This window comes from Polypterus senegalus, chromosome 12 (genome assembly GCF_016835505.1).
Source record: "Polypterus senegalus isolate Bchr_013 chromosome 12, ASM1683550v1, whole genome shotgun sequence".
Lineage (NCBI taxonomy): Eukaryota > Metazoa > Chordata > Cladistia > Polypteriformes > Polypteridae > Polypterus > Polypterus senegalus.
Genome location: NC_053165.1, coordinates 73,243,424 through 73,257,881, shown reverse-complemented (window position 1 = coordinate 73,257,881; position 14,458 = coordinate 73,243,424). Strand labels below are relative to the sequence as shown.

General features: G+C 44.6%; 1 protein-coding gene across 3 annotated transcripts in view; it reads right to left on the bottom strand.

The window, feature by feature from the left end:
- Window positions 1-9,051, bottom strand: part of zgc:193801 (uncharacterized protein LOC564476 homolog) — a 30,064-nt gene extending 21,013 nt beyond the window's left edge. The window contains exons 1-3 of one of the 3 annotated variants that reach the window (XM_039772286.1): window positions 8,566-9,051; window positions 3,787-3,963; window positions 180-378 (exon numbers count right to left, since the gene is read on the bottom strand). In XM_039772286.1, the coding sequence (XP_039628220.1) occupies window positions 180-378; window positions 3,787-3,837 (250 nt within the window). In that variant the 5' untranslated portion in view covers window positions 3,838-3,963; window positions 8,566-9,051. Of the gene's footprint in view, window positions 1-179; window positions 379-3,786; window positions 3,964-4,282; window positions 4,293-8,565 lie in introns of those variants that run through there. The other 2 variants (XM_039772287.1, XM_039772288.1) reach the window with 2 other exon arrangements.
- Between the last annotated feature and the right edge of the window lie 5,407 nt (window positions 9,052-14,458).

Here is a 14,458-nt window from a genome sequence, read left to right as displayed (position 1 = left end):
ATGGCATGTTGTTGCATTGTGTTCTATTAGAGGGTAGCAGGAAGGCAGAATGTACTCCAGTTGTGACAAATGGCAGAAACCAACAGCTGACGGCTCACCACATCACTGAATTAAAAACAAATAAACAAACATGAATACAGCACAAGTAGGCCCAGGCTCTAAACTTCAGCGTCACATACCTGCAAAGTCAATCCCCTTATCGACGTGCTTGACTCGGTAGTGCGCCCTCAGGATCACTGGGTCTTGGTAGGCCTCGGTCACGCTGCAGAAGGGACAGTGCATGTGGCTGCCTTTGGAGCTGGCCTGACACTTGTCGTCTTGACACAGCACGGGGTTGTAGCTGTGCTCTGTCCCTTTGATTCTAACTGACGGGTGAGCCTACGGGAGATGGAGAAAATCACGTTATTAGAGAGAAATGGGACCCCGTTAATTAATGTTGCTAATTACTGCTTGAAATGGCCGACTTTGACCTTAATTTATTAGTCGCATATGACCACAATGCCCCATTTTCAGCAGCTATTTCTTCAGGGTCCGAATGGTCAACTTAGCTTATTCTTAATTAGTCAGGTACATCGGTTATTAGAGAAACCTTGGGAAACTTCATTCGCACCACTGAAACCTGCCACTCTGTTCACTTGGCTGGCTTTGCTCACTTTCAGTTCTGGGGTCTAAAACAAAGAAAATGAAACCACAATGAAACTGGGGTCGCGACTCAAATGAGGAAAAGGTTGAGTACGGTTTGTAATCGACTCGGCACCGCTACGACTGTCCAATGGCCGCCACACCCCGATATGACAATTGTCACAGACCAGGTGGTGCAGACTGCATCACAAGAAAGGGAAAAAAAAAAAACAGTTTAAGAATCACTGCCTTAGAGCAATCTGATTGGTCAATTTTGGCTTTGCTGCGATTGGTTAGGCCGGCTGTACTGTGATTGGTCAGTTTGTCTGTGGTGATGTGATTGAAAATTCAAAATGTGAGTGAGAGACACACGAGGAGGTGAAGCAGCAGCACTGGAAGCACTCTGAGAGTCGCGATCAAAGATGGGAAGTGACAAAGGCGCCTCGAAATGACAAGAGCCTGAGAAGAAAACATCACGAGAACGCACTCGAGAAGGCGAGGCTGAGACACACGAGGACACCGAAGAAAGGGGTAGCAGGAACGCCGAGAGTCGCCATCTCAACATGGGCAGCGTTCGAATGAAGTTTTCACGGCGGGTAATGGGGAGAAGGCCCGTCTACCACTGGTGGTGGTGAAATGACAAAGTCTGAGAAGGGGCTCGAGGTCGGTCCAATCGCACGCAGTTACCGAAAGATGAGCGGTGAGGATACACGCAAGGCTAGACACAGCAAAACGTATTCCATTAGTAATGCGCATCTTAATATGCGTGAAGAGTAAAGACTGAGCAGCGTGAAAATCTATCCACTGTCTGTCTGTCTGCTTTTCACGCGAGATCTATTTTTTTTTGTAGAATTTGCTTGAACATTCCGGTTGATTTTGCGACTTCTCTCATCGCGCTAAGAATCAGAGTTCGCATGCAGGAGCGAGATATTCACACAAATCCGAGACAGAGGCTGTGGGCCGAGGCCGTCCTCACTCAAGCGTTAGCCTTGAGGCGTCTACCTTACCTCCACTTAGCTAGTAAAGGAGAGGTCTGCTTCACGGACCGAGTTCGTTTTTTTTCTAGAATTTGCTTGAACATTCCGGTTGATTTTGCGACTTCACTCGTCATAGTTCGTATCACAGTTCGATTTATTTGCGCGAATCTGAGAGAGACGCTGCAGGTAGATGGGGCGTTTGCCTGCTCTTAGCTAGCGATGCCAGTTTGTTCAGCAGACGTTATCATCTAGAGATTATTAAGGAGTAACGTTTGACGTTGCTGAGAGAGATCAGAGCTACGTGTGTTTTAGGGGTAGCTGCCGATTGGCCACGTGCTCTTCTCCCTACGCGGGGGACGCTCTCCCGTCAGATACAGTGGTGACGTTTGAGCGTACCGACCTTCTGCATGGACAGAATTACATTTTTAAAATTTTTTTTATTGATTTTTAACGTTTGTCCTGTTTCATTACTATGTGGGTGGAGCCACGGGGGACTGCTAGTCTAAATTATAATTTCTTTTTAACAATATCTTTTTTCTACAAGAGAGTGTTGTTAATTTTTTTCTGCTTGCCTTTTTGTAAACAAAACAAATAAAATCAAGATGGAAAAAAAAGGGAAAGAGGCAGGCCTTGAACCCCCGCTGCCTGTGACCGATAACTGAGTGCCACACACGTGCGTCTTGGGGACAGCTTCAAGGCTCCAGTGGTGGGAATTCCATGCCATCTCCACAAGGTGGCGCTGTATACTGACGCCGCTTCTCTTCCTCCCTGTATAGAACAGATGATTGACAGGCCCACCAGCCCACCGATGACATCACTTCCATTGTCCGGCCCCTTCCTTCCTGCCTGGCCTGCTCTTGCCAGAGGTGTCATCATCCTTGCCAGTCTGGTCTTAGACTGGCACCCTTAGTGACGGCCCTTTTTGCTGAAAAGCCTTTAAACTTTGGGATGGGATGGAATGGGATGGGGGGGTGTGATGTCGCCCCCAAATCTTTTTTTCCATTTCTTCTCATCTTTTTTTTACAGTAGTTAGAAGAAAATGAAACGTGGCAGCCATCCAAGCTGGCAGCGTCTCTGGCATTGAGGTGACTAATGAGGTCTTCAGAAGTGGCGATGGATGATTACACGGCGTCTTTGCAAACAGCCCATTATTTAGAGCCCATCGATTTCTTCCTTCACAGCCAAGTGCTGACCTACTGCAGGATTGTGAAAGGGCAGCCGGTCAGGTCGGCACTTTGACTTCTTCTAAGATTTTAGACATAAAAATACAGACGAGGACAAATCGAGGGGCCCCCCTTAGGGTTCAATGAAGAAGTGTCATCTTCTACCAGTCGTTGTGTGACAAGAGCTCAAGCGTTGCTTCTTCTAGAAAGATCGAAAACGGTCCAGAAGCGTGTTGGGACCCCCCGAAAAGATCCTAAATAATTTCATTCGCTGTTTTCTTGCATTCATCTCGCACACGTCTCCAATTGTGCAGTCAGTCATTTTGGAATGCAAAGTCGTCCCCCTCTGCCATTTGGTGTCACCGTGCGTCCCACAGAAAGCAAAGGAGAGAGAGAGAGAGAGAGAGAGAGTTGTCTGAGGAGATCAGGAAGAACGTGACAGGCCAAGGCAAGAAGACCACCATCTCTGAGCAGCTTGACGTTGCTATGACAACAGTGGCAAATATCATGAAGACTCTGAAGAAGTGGAAGAAATGACACAGCATGGACAGGAGGATTGTGGGAAATTGTAGACAAGGAAGCTGAACTGCAAGGTCAAGGTCCATCAGGGTCTGATTGCACCGGTGGGCTCAACGGAAGGAGAGAGGATGATGCTGAGGGCAAGAGGTCCCGTGGACAGACGAGACCAAATTGGAGATTTTCTGGCGAGTCACATCAGAGCAAAAAAAAAAAAGTGTCAAAAGAAAAGACCACCGTAGCCGCTGTGAGAACACAGGGGGGGCTCGCTTATGTCCTGAGGCTGCCTTCCGTCATCTGGCACCTTAAATGTCTGACCCGAAATACAAATGGAAAGGAGTAACTGAGATCAACAAGGAACCCAATGGCTAGAAGGTGAGCGGCCGACAATCAAACGGCCCTTTAAGGTGGGCACCTGGGCTTCAGCTTATCTAGAGATTTAGCTTACTTTGGGCTAGTCTCTCTCTAATCTGGAGCCATTATTATTATTATTATTGTATTATTATTACCATTATGTGATCTTTTTGGATTAACACACTGGGCCTCAGTTTGGAATACATGCTGGTAACAAGAGTCCGTCATGCGAGTCTGTCCAGTGAACTGCGGCGCGCTGCTCCCTTCGCCATACAAGGCCCAGCATTTCGGTCCCCTCCGGCCAAGGCGCTCAAAGCGAGACGTGCAGACCTCTGAGCAGACAAGACAAAAACAAAACACAAGACACACACATTACAGTCTTTGGTGTACGCAGCACCGCCAGCACTTCTGTACCCACATCGAAGTCGGATCTCGTCACTGGTGGGCGAGTGGGAACACAATGGACGCCAAGCTTGCAGGTCAACCAGAGCGGACCGCTGGAAGACACTGTGCTTCTCAGGAAATTCATTCAGCAAACTGGGCCGAATGTGGAAACCGAGAGTGGGGGGGCAAGTGTGGGGGAGGCTGAAGTGGGGGTCCCCAGTCACCAATAGATCAGCATGTCAGTCCAAGCACACGCGGCTACAACACAAGAAAAGCCAGCAAGCAACGGTCACAGACAAGACCTTGAGAGGTGACTTCTTATATTAGAAAATCTTAATGGAGTCATTCTCTCCATGAAGAGTCACACTTGGTTTACAGCCCAGAACACGAACAGCCAGAATGTGAAGGCGTGAATCACAGAAGGAGAAAATGAGCGACGTGACGTAACGTCACATCAAGTAACACTGCACACGGTGAGAAGGGCAGGACGGAGAAGAGAACCGGCTCAAAGCGGCCAAATCCAGTTCAGGAGCGTAGGGAGACGGAGCCGACCCGCACACCACAGGCCATGTCGGAAAAAAAACAAAAGGCAGTTTGGGAAATAAAACTTCATCTGTGTGACGTGTTAAGAGAAAAATAAAGGAGGACGGAGATAAAACATACAATTATTTAGAAATTATTTGATAGTTTAACAAAACATGTTAATTTGTGCAATGAGTTAATATGCTACTTTATAATAAATATAATAATATTACTCTTTTAAAGTTAAATGAAACTTGTTAATTAAACATATTGACACACCATACAAATTAAATACTACAAGATTATTCAGATATTGTGCCTTTTATAGTGTGTTAAATAAAACTAATCGTATTTGTAAAATGTGTTAATAAAATAAATATTAAGAGATTGTTTCTGTTGCAGTGTGTTAAACTGTAATATTTCATTTGGGCAATGTGTTAATATGCTAAGAGATCAACATTCAGTATTTTATATGTGTTAAATATGTTTTTATTTTTAACTGGTGTGACATATTAATACACAAAAACAAGATTGTTTAGAAATGTGCTTTTATAGATTGCTACATTTTTTACATTTAATTTGTGCAATGTGTTAATATAATAATTTCTAATCATTAGTTTGTTAAATAAAAATATATTAGTATGATGTGTTAGTAGAAAAAGGAGATTATTCAAATATGGTGCCCTTTATAGTTTGTTAAATGAAGGTTTGTCAAATGTGTTAATATATAATTGTTAGATATTGTATCAATATTTAAAAAATATATTTAATATTTGTGCAATGCCTTAATATAAAGGATTATTTAAATGTTGTATCTTTTAAAGATTGTTAAATAAAATTCTTAAATTCAATTTGTGCAATGTGTTAGTATCTCATTATTTGATATGTCATCTTTTATAGTGTATTAAATAAAATTGTTAATATTTAATTAGTGTGATGTATTAATAAAGAACATAGGATTATTTATAAAATCTCAATTTTATAGTTTAACTAAAAAAATGTAATTTGTGCAATGTGCTAATATAATAATTTATAATTAATATTCTTTCTTTAAAGTTTGCTAAATAAAACTTGTGATATTTTATTTGTGTAATGTGTTAGTGTAGTAAGGTAACATGATTCGATATTATATCTTTTAAAAAAGTTTGTTAAATACAATTTTTACATTTAATTTGTGCAATGTATTACTATGGTAATATCTCATTATTTGATATGTTAAATAAAATTGGTAATATTTAATTAGTGTGATGTATTAATAAAGAACACATGATTATTTAGAAATTCTTCAGCTTATTGTTAATATTTTATACTTCATATTCTTTTTTTAAAGTTTGTCAAATGACCCTTTTAATATTTCATTTGTGCAATGTGCTAATATAATATTTTATACTTCATATTCTTTTTTTAAAGTTTGTTAAATGACCCTTTTAATCTTTCGTTTGTCTAATGTGTTAACATTATAGACGTATAATCTTTAGCCTCGCTTATCTTTCCCGCGTGTTAATGACACCTTGTGGTATTCCATTGGTGCCGTCAGGTCACGTGATCAGTTTCTCTCTCTTTTCAAGTGAGCCGACTCCGACTTGCAGGAGCTCGTCTGGGGGGCGTCGGCTGCACTGCCATGGACGTCCCTTTTACTTTAGGGTCGTTTTAAGGGCTCAGACCAGGGAGCTGACGCGTATTTCATCAGAGTTCGCCTTTTCAGTTGAAGGTTTGCTGGTCGTGACGAGGACTGCTAGGCACGACGGTGTTGTTTGAAGAGAAAGAGAATTCTGGCATGCATGCAAATAAACGTCAGTACAACACTAGCTGACTTTGTGCAAAGCGGCTTCTCTTCACTGAGTGCAGGCGCAGAGCATGCTGGACAATTCTCATTAAAAAAATAAAAGGACAGATTATACTGAAGGCACATAAACACACAGAATTCAGTTATACGGGAAGATATGCAAATATAAAGGCAAATAAAAAAAAACACCCGGTATTATTACTAACTACACACACACACACACACACACAGGTACACTTAGGCCCAGATAAACTAGCCAGCATGTATATACTTGTAAGAAGATGTGAAATGGCGGCTCGAAAAACTGCAGTTGGCATGTTTTCATATTCAGCTAAACGTCACGTCACGGACCACTGGGAATGATCATTTGTTCAATTTTAGACAACATAACTTCTGGAAAATCTTAAAATAATTAAGACACTAAACCACTATATAAATAGAGGACTTCCGTTTGTCATCTGTGTCAGGTCAGCCACCCATAGAAGTGTCCCTGCACTTGCAAGCATCATGTCTGCCCTAAGAAGACAAAGACCACTAAAATCTGAAAGCCAACTGACCACCCGACTTGCAGCTTGCTGTGTGATTTGAATCTTGCTGGTGGTTCGGCTTAGGCTTAGGGTTAATATCTGATAGGTCTGGTTATCCCTGCAATACACTGAGGTTTAAATTAAAATAAATATTTGGGATCGTCTCACAGCATCTGCCTCGTTCTTTGATGAAACTCTTTCGGGTTCAACTGTCCCAGAGGTAGCAAACTGGGAGCAGGGGGGATACACGAGACCCCAGCAGGCCTTTCTCAGTGTATTCAGAGGTGCCACCCTTGCCTTCAGGCCAGCAGACCTGAGCCACCGTTAAGGAGGTAAATGCTGCGGGGCGTCCATGTAAATAATTAGTTAATAATTTAGGCCTTTCTACATCCACCAGTAAAAACAAACTTTCATGATAAAACAGGGTGCAAGGCAGGAGACCCCCTTGGACAGAGCGGTGGACCACTACAACGCTTGTCATGTACACAACCACTCTCTGGGCCAGCTCTACCACACTGGTGAACAAGGGGCTCACTTAGGGTGGCGACGTTTAATTAATTAATTAAAGCTGATGTAGATGTCCGGTGGGTGATCTTTCCCTCATGCCACCGCTGCCACCACCCCCCTAAGTTCTTCTCCAAGGAGGACTCCCCAAGCGGGCTTACATTTGACCTCCATGCACAAGACATGAAAATCTCTTAAGGGGACCACCCAACACTGCACAACATGCATGAATCTCCAAAGGGAACCAAACCAAATCCCCCACCATCGCTGTCCTCCATGACCTGAACTTGTCAGAATCTCCAAGAGGGATCACAACCTTTAAAGGCTCTGCAATACGATATCCACAAGCGACTCACAGGAATCTGCAATAAGGGGTTTGGGACCACCCAACAACTCCTTGTGCATAAGTCGCATGTATCCCCGAAGCGGGCCATACACATCCAATCTGCATGATCTGAATAGAAGACTTGGCAGAATCTCCGAGGGGGACCACCCCCCCCAACACTTTCATCCCTGCATGAGTCATGTCAATCTCCAAGGAATGTGCCCTGCTTGGATGACTTTCCAAAGTCTACAAGGTAAGACCCCCAGCTCCAGCTCTTTAAAATGATAGACACACATGACTTGGGAATCTCTGAAGAAGACCACCCCTCAACTCTTTGATATGACATCCATACACAAGTTGCAGGAATCTGCAAAGAGGACCATACCATACCAATCCCCCGACCCCGGATCACCAAGAAAAGAAATTCAGGACATGGCACCCCGATTTAAGATGGTGGAGCCACGAAGCAGCGCCGCTCTTCACTGCAGCACAACACTGAAATGAGGGTACCAATGAAACCGGTGGGGTGGGACCTCACCTTAAGGAGACACGCCCCATTGACAGACCACGCCTCAAGTCTACCGCTTGCCAATGCCGAAGCCCCGCCCATCTGTCACCGTTACTGAATTGTCCGTTTTCTTCATTAATTGTTAACGGACGACGACCCCCCCACCCCCCCAAGGTGCCCCCCGTTCAAACGTGTAAGCAGGAATTTAAAAAATGCGGTCTAGGGAAGCAGAGTTCAGTGTTCAAGCAGAGCCTTTGTGCGGACGGTCAGCGGCGACTCGCCACGTCGGAGGCCCACTTGTCTGCTCTTGCCTGCCCGCCTCAAACACGGCTCTCCTCGGCCGGCCCACAAAGTCACCGAAACCGTCACCATACTCACAATAAAAGCCGCCATAGTCCCAGCGGGGGCGTTAACACCGAATGCACGGGCCAAGCTCTACGGGCATCTCGGCGCCGCACTCCGTGGAAACATCGCGCCCGCTCTGCACGGTGACGGGCCCCGGGCTGCTCGGCATGCGCCGTCCTCGTCCACACGGCGCCGCGGCTCTCACGAGAGTTGCGAACGTGGCACACGTCCTTCGGCCGGGGATAACCCTCCGCGTGCCCCCGTCCGATGACTTTCAAACGGATAAACGGAGGTCGGGGCCAACCAGCCGACTGTTAAGAAGCAAGGGGAATTTTTTATGTGGCTTGCCAATACTGCCAGCGGTTCGCATTAATGTCGCCGGAATGCAGCCGCGACAGGCCCTTCGGCAAACTCCGGAGAGGTTCGGCAATCTTCGTAGAGCCGACCCGCCACGCAATAAGCGCCCGATTTTAACCAAAGGGTGACATTCAAATGGCGAAGAGTGCGTTCACCCGATCGGTCCCGTCTAAATTCTGAGCGCCACTTGGTGGCTTGTCTCTCTACAGGAGGCACAAGGGGACAATTTTAAATAAGGGCCTGGTGCACCGGTAGGTAAAGTTGCTCATTTCAGTGTGGCACTAGTGAGAATAAACATTAGGATTTTGTACAATAATCAAGTTCTTGGGTGCAGATCGTAAATGGGTGGCGCAGTGGTAGCACTGCTTACTCGCAGTATGGAGACTGCATGTTCGCCCCGTGTCTGTCTACAGTCCAAAGACGTGCCATTTAGGTGAACTGGCGACACTAAGGGCCGTGTGTGTGATGGTGATGGTGATGGTCTGGCGCCCTCTCCAGTATCTGTTAGTGCCTTCTGGCTGGGATCGGCTCCAGCACCCCCGGTAACCCTGGTCTGGATTAAGCGAGTTAGAAAATCGCATGACCACCCTAACACTCGATAGGACCACCTTCTGCTCGCAGTTCCTCATATGTATTATTATTAGTAGTAGTATTATTACTATTGTGGTCCATGCTGACGTGATGGTGTAACAACTTCCACAGAGTGGGCGGAGTGACCAGTAAAGCAAAGTGAATGCTGCAACCAGGAGAATAATGGAGACGGTGTGCAGCCGCGTTCATTTTGAATCTTAATTCAATGTCGCTTCAGTTTCATTAAACCCGCTGTCAATTTCTTTCTTTGGCAACATCCCATGGAAAACTGTACTTAAATGCACATCTACTCTTTTTTAAAAATGTATGAGCAGACGTTTCCTTATTTTCACTTAACGGTGCTTCTTTATTGCTCTCCTTTATTGCCCTGCCCGGTTCCTACCTAGTGCATGGTGACTGGTCAGAGGGGCACCAGCTGCCCCACGAATCAGCCCTGGATAAGTAGTCAGTCAGTCATTTTCTAACCCCCTTAAATCATTAATAGGGTCGTGGTGGTCTGTGGGAGCCTATCACAGCTAGCATAGTGCGCAAGGCAGGAACAAACCCTGGATGGGGCGCTATAATATCAGGACGTATAATAAAATTAAAGACGCTAGAAAGATTTGGTAAAAAGAGGCCATCATTGAAGTGGGCAATGAATCCACAAAGTAATCCTAACACCGATACATAATGTACGTCATTTTCTACATTTTAAAATGTGTTTGTATGGCTAATGATCCGTATTGATAAAAACGATGTGCTCAGGAATCCCATAGTGGGGTGTGTTGACTTTGAAACGGCACTATATTCATTTCCTAAGGTGACAGGATTCCTCCAAGTCCATTACGTTCAGATAGCCGAACACTAACACATATATAATGAACGTCATTTACCCATGCCGTGCTATATAATAACATTCCCGTATACTTCCTCCAACTTCCACACAGTCCAACATGCATTTTCCACGACGCCCTAAAAGCTTCTTTTATGTCAGAAACCGAGAGCACTCCCAGCCCCTCCTCTCCGTAAGCACGCACAAATGTTGCCGGACAGCTCCCCTGGCGGTCACACAAATACCACAACAGGGCTGCCTATTAGGACTACATATCCCAATATGCACCACTGCTGCACCAAAAGGATGCTGCCGCCCCGTGTAAACGCGGAATACGTGGCTTTAGAAGCAGTTTGACTTTCTGTTATATCAGCAGCCAACCTGACCGGGATGCCTGTCCATTCACGAACTTTTATAATAATGGTTTCCCGGCAAGGAGACCAGGCAACTTGTGCTGTGACACAGGAAATACAAAATGAACAATTTGAGGCTTTCTAATGAGTCTTATTAAGTCAGAAAATTAAGGAGGGGAACAGGCAAATATTAAAGTTTGCTTCTGATCAGGTCTTTTAGACTGTCGTATTCCCCTTTAAAAGTTGTCATGCAGCGCAAAGCGGCGTGTAGTCGGATTTTGATTGGCTGTCGGAAAACGGGGCTTGCGTGATTGGCTGACGCTCCCGTTCATTTACACACAGCTGCGCGGTCTAGAATGTCCCTGTTAAACGCTTCTTTGGCTTATCTTATAACAAAGGACATTATTTGTTGCGGTCTAAGCGGACGGTGATTGTTTAAAAACAGTGAAGCAAAGAAGAGATTAAACCAGAAGTGATTAATTACTTTCCAAATTTTGCCAGCTGTTTTGCGGATCCCACTTTAAGAAACGTTAGATCAGATAACTGCATGGATGGACAGGTGGACAGTGGACACGGGGGTTCTTAATCAAACGCGATTAATCCAATTCGAGGTGGGTTTCCATAATGAAAACCTAAAACAGAGTGACTTAGAGGACACAGTTAGGACATTTCTGCCTTCTTCAGCACTGTCACGTTTGACAACCAATAGAGAATCGACTCGCTGCCTCTTTATGAAATTATATAGTGCCTTTTTAATGGCAACGCCGCGCTAAGGTCAATCCATTCCCCTATTCAATCAGTTTCAACTCAAAGTGCGTCCTGCCATTAAGGAGTGCTAGGCAAGAACGAACCCAGATATGGGTCCCCACTTTTACTTTCACCAGTTAACCCAGTCTGGGATGATGCTGGATATGAAATCACATGGACACGAGTAAGCCGAGAAAACAATCCTTAACACTAAATACACAAAGCAAGAACTGGGGTTCCCTAAAGCTACGTGTCAGCTGTGCTACACCCTGCGCCACCGTGTCCCTTTAAAGGGCCGCGATTGGAGCAAAGGCAGGTCATTTGGCCAGTAACGCTGGGGCTCAACTAGGACCAGGTGGTGTAATACAGTGCAATATAACACCTTAACCACTAGGGGGTGGCATAAATGTTACGTTCTTCCATACTGCACCAACGCTTGACTGTGATCACACAGAAGTCGCACAACAAACAACCTACTTTTCTAATTGATAGCCCATCCGGGCGGATCTTTTGTTGAGATTACATTTGTTAATAATGGATGGGTGCATTACTTTGCTTAAAATTATTATTTTTCTTGCCTGCTTTAATGGACATTTTGTATAGCGCCTTTCACGATGGTGGTCACACACATCCTGCATAGAGTCTTGGTCACTTTCCCTTCTCTAGGTTGACATATTAAGGCACATATGTCATTCTGAGCAAATACTTTTTATCAGTACGGATCATTAGCTATACGAACACACACAATTAGCTGTCATTCTTATAAAATACATTTTGAAACGTAGAGAAATTCCATACATTATTTGTTGGAATTACGTTAGTGGAATTGCCCATTTGAATGATGGCTGTACCAAATCGGATCCATCTCAACCCGCTTATAGAGGGGTCGGGTCGCTTAGTAGCTGGAGCCCATCCGAGGAGTCATCCGGCACAAGGCAGGAGCAACACCTGAACAGTGCGTCGGCCAGCCCACCACAGGATGGACAAAGTTGAGATCAAATCGAGCAGGTGCGCAAACAAAGTGATGTGCTGCGGGCAAACCAGCAGAGGGCAGCAAACGACCGCCAGACAGGCGCCTGGCCCGAGTTGCGAGCAGAGCGGCGGACTAACAGAATATCCGGGGGGAGACAGCCGAGCGCGCGGAGACATTTACCCGTATAAGAAGATTGGCACTGTGTGTGAACATATTTGTTCCCCAGTCCGGCTCGTCTCCTTTCTGTACCTAAGTGAAGTCGTTTGCGATTGTCCAGCGCCATTCTAAAGAGCGGGAACGGCCTGCTCAGGTGGGGCTGCCGTCGCAACTGCATAGGACAGGCGGCGACTCCGTGTGACCTTGTGTTGGAAGGATGAACGACGCATAAATACGAAGAAGTGTACTGAGGGTGAATGAGATGACATCGCAAGTAAATGTAAAATAAGGCACTAACTCCAGCTTCATAAGGACGTTATTTTCTTTTTATTCTTTCTCGTTTATATGTTCCCTATGTATTTGATATAAGAAACAGCGTGATTAAACCTCCAGAGTGCATTCATCTGATGTCCTCGCTAAAAGTTCACTGCAGTCTGGAGAATCGGATTCGTTTCCTTCCCAGGTTTAGTTTAACAGTGCAGATTAAAAAAAAAAAAAAAAGGTTCCGTTCAACGATCACAAAATTAATGGACGCCTTCTTGGAAAGTAACACGGCTAACGTTGAGAGGTCGCAGCTAAAACCTTAGAAGTGCAGGACTGACTCAGAGCTGACAGATGGAGATATAAGGCCCTTGACTGTAGACAGACAGACAAATGTGAAAGGCGCTATATAATAGATAGTCAAACAGAGACAGGGGATCAGCACTATACTATAGACAGAGGGAAATAGAAGTGAAAGGCGCTATAATTTAGACTTTAGACGGACAAACAGATGTGAAAGGCGCGATGTTATAGTCAAACAGAGACAGATGTGAGAGGCACTATATTATAGACAAATAGAGACAGCGATAGACGACATGTACTGTACTGCATTATAGACAGCCAGATAGACGTGAAAGGCACTACATAACAGGTAGATATATGTGAAAGGCACTATACTATAGAATGACGCAAACAAATAGATATTAAAGGCAGTATATTATAGACAGACGAGAGGCACTACATTATAGACAAATAATATAAAAAGTTTTATACGACTGGTTGACAGACAGATAAGAAAGGCGCTACATTTAATATTTACGATTTCCAGATTGATTTCATTGCTATGCGATGTACTGGCGCCCAGTCATGTTCGGCACCGTTTTATTTTTGAGTGCACATTTTTTAAAAGCGGATCTTCAGAGCGGTTTTAGGTTCCCATGTGGACCATCCCAGGTGAAGATTCCAGAGAGAACCTCCATATGCTTAGATCGGTAAAAGGCTCCATACAACTAACCATGACTAGGAGATAACGGACTTGTAAAATGCTAAACGGCCTTCTGATTTTCCAAGGGCTCGCGTTATGTACACGATGACATAATCTAAATTCAGGTGTTTTTGACCCGTTAGTGTCCTGCTAGATTGTCCATATATTATAATTCTTTTTAAAGTTTTTCATTCCCAGCATGAAATGGTTGCGTTATTTTTAAAGAGGTATAATAAAAAGCAGATAAATGATGTTTCCTTTCTGTCCGAGTGCAAGTCCAGTGTGAGTTCCATCACCTTGTCCTGTCTAAATCTGGGACGGGTGCCTAGTTAATGGACGAGATCGTTGGGTCGATGGCATTGCTGCAGCCTTGCACTTGCTCCTATATTTTTGTTTAACACTGTCTGCAGCACCGAAAGACTCAAACTTGGACTGGACGTAAACGCGTCCCATAAAGCGCCCCTAAATAGAGTCGCACACGTACTGAGCAGACGCTGCAGCCGACTAACCACTGATGGGCATGGGAACAACTTAAAAATATTAAATGGTGCTTAAAAAGTGAACCCCCTGCACGAATCTGCCTGGTTTCGCAGTTTCATTTCCAGCGTCTTGGTACAATTCATATCGAATATCAATGTCGGATGTAAAAAACGCAAAAAAAAAAGAAAGAAAGGAGCTGAAATGGCAAACCC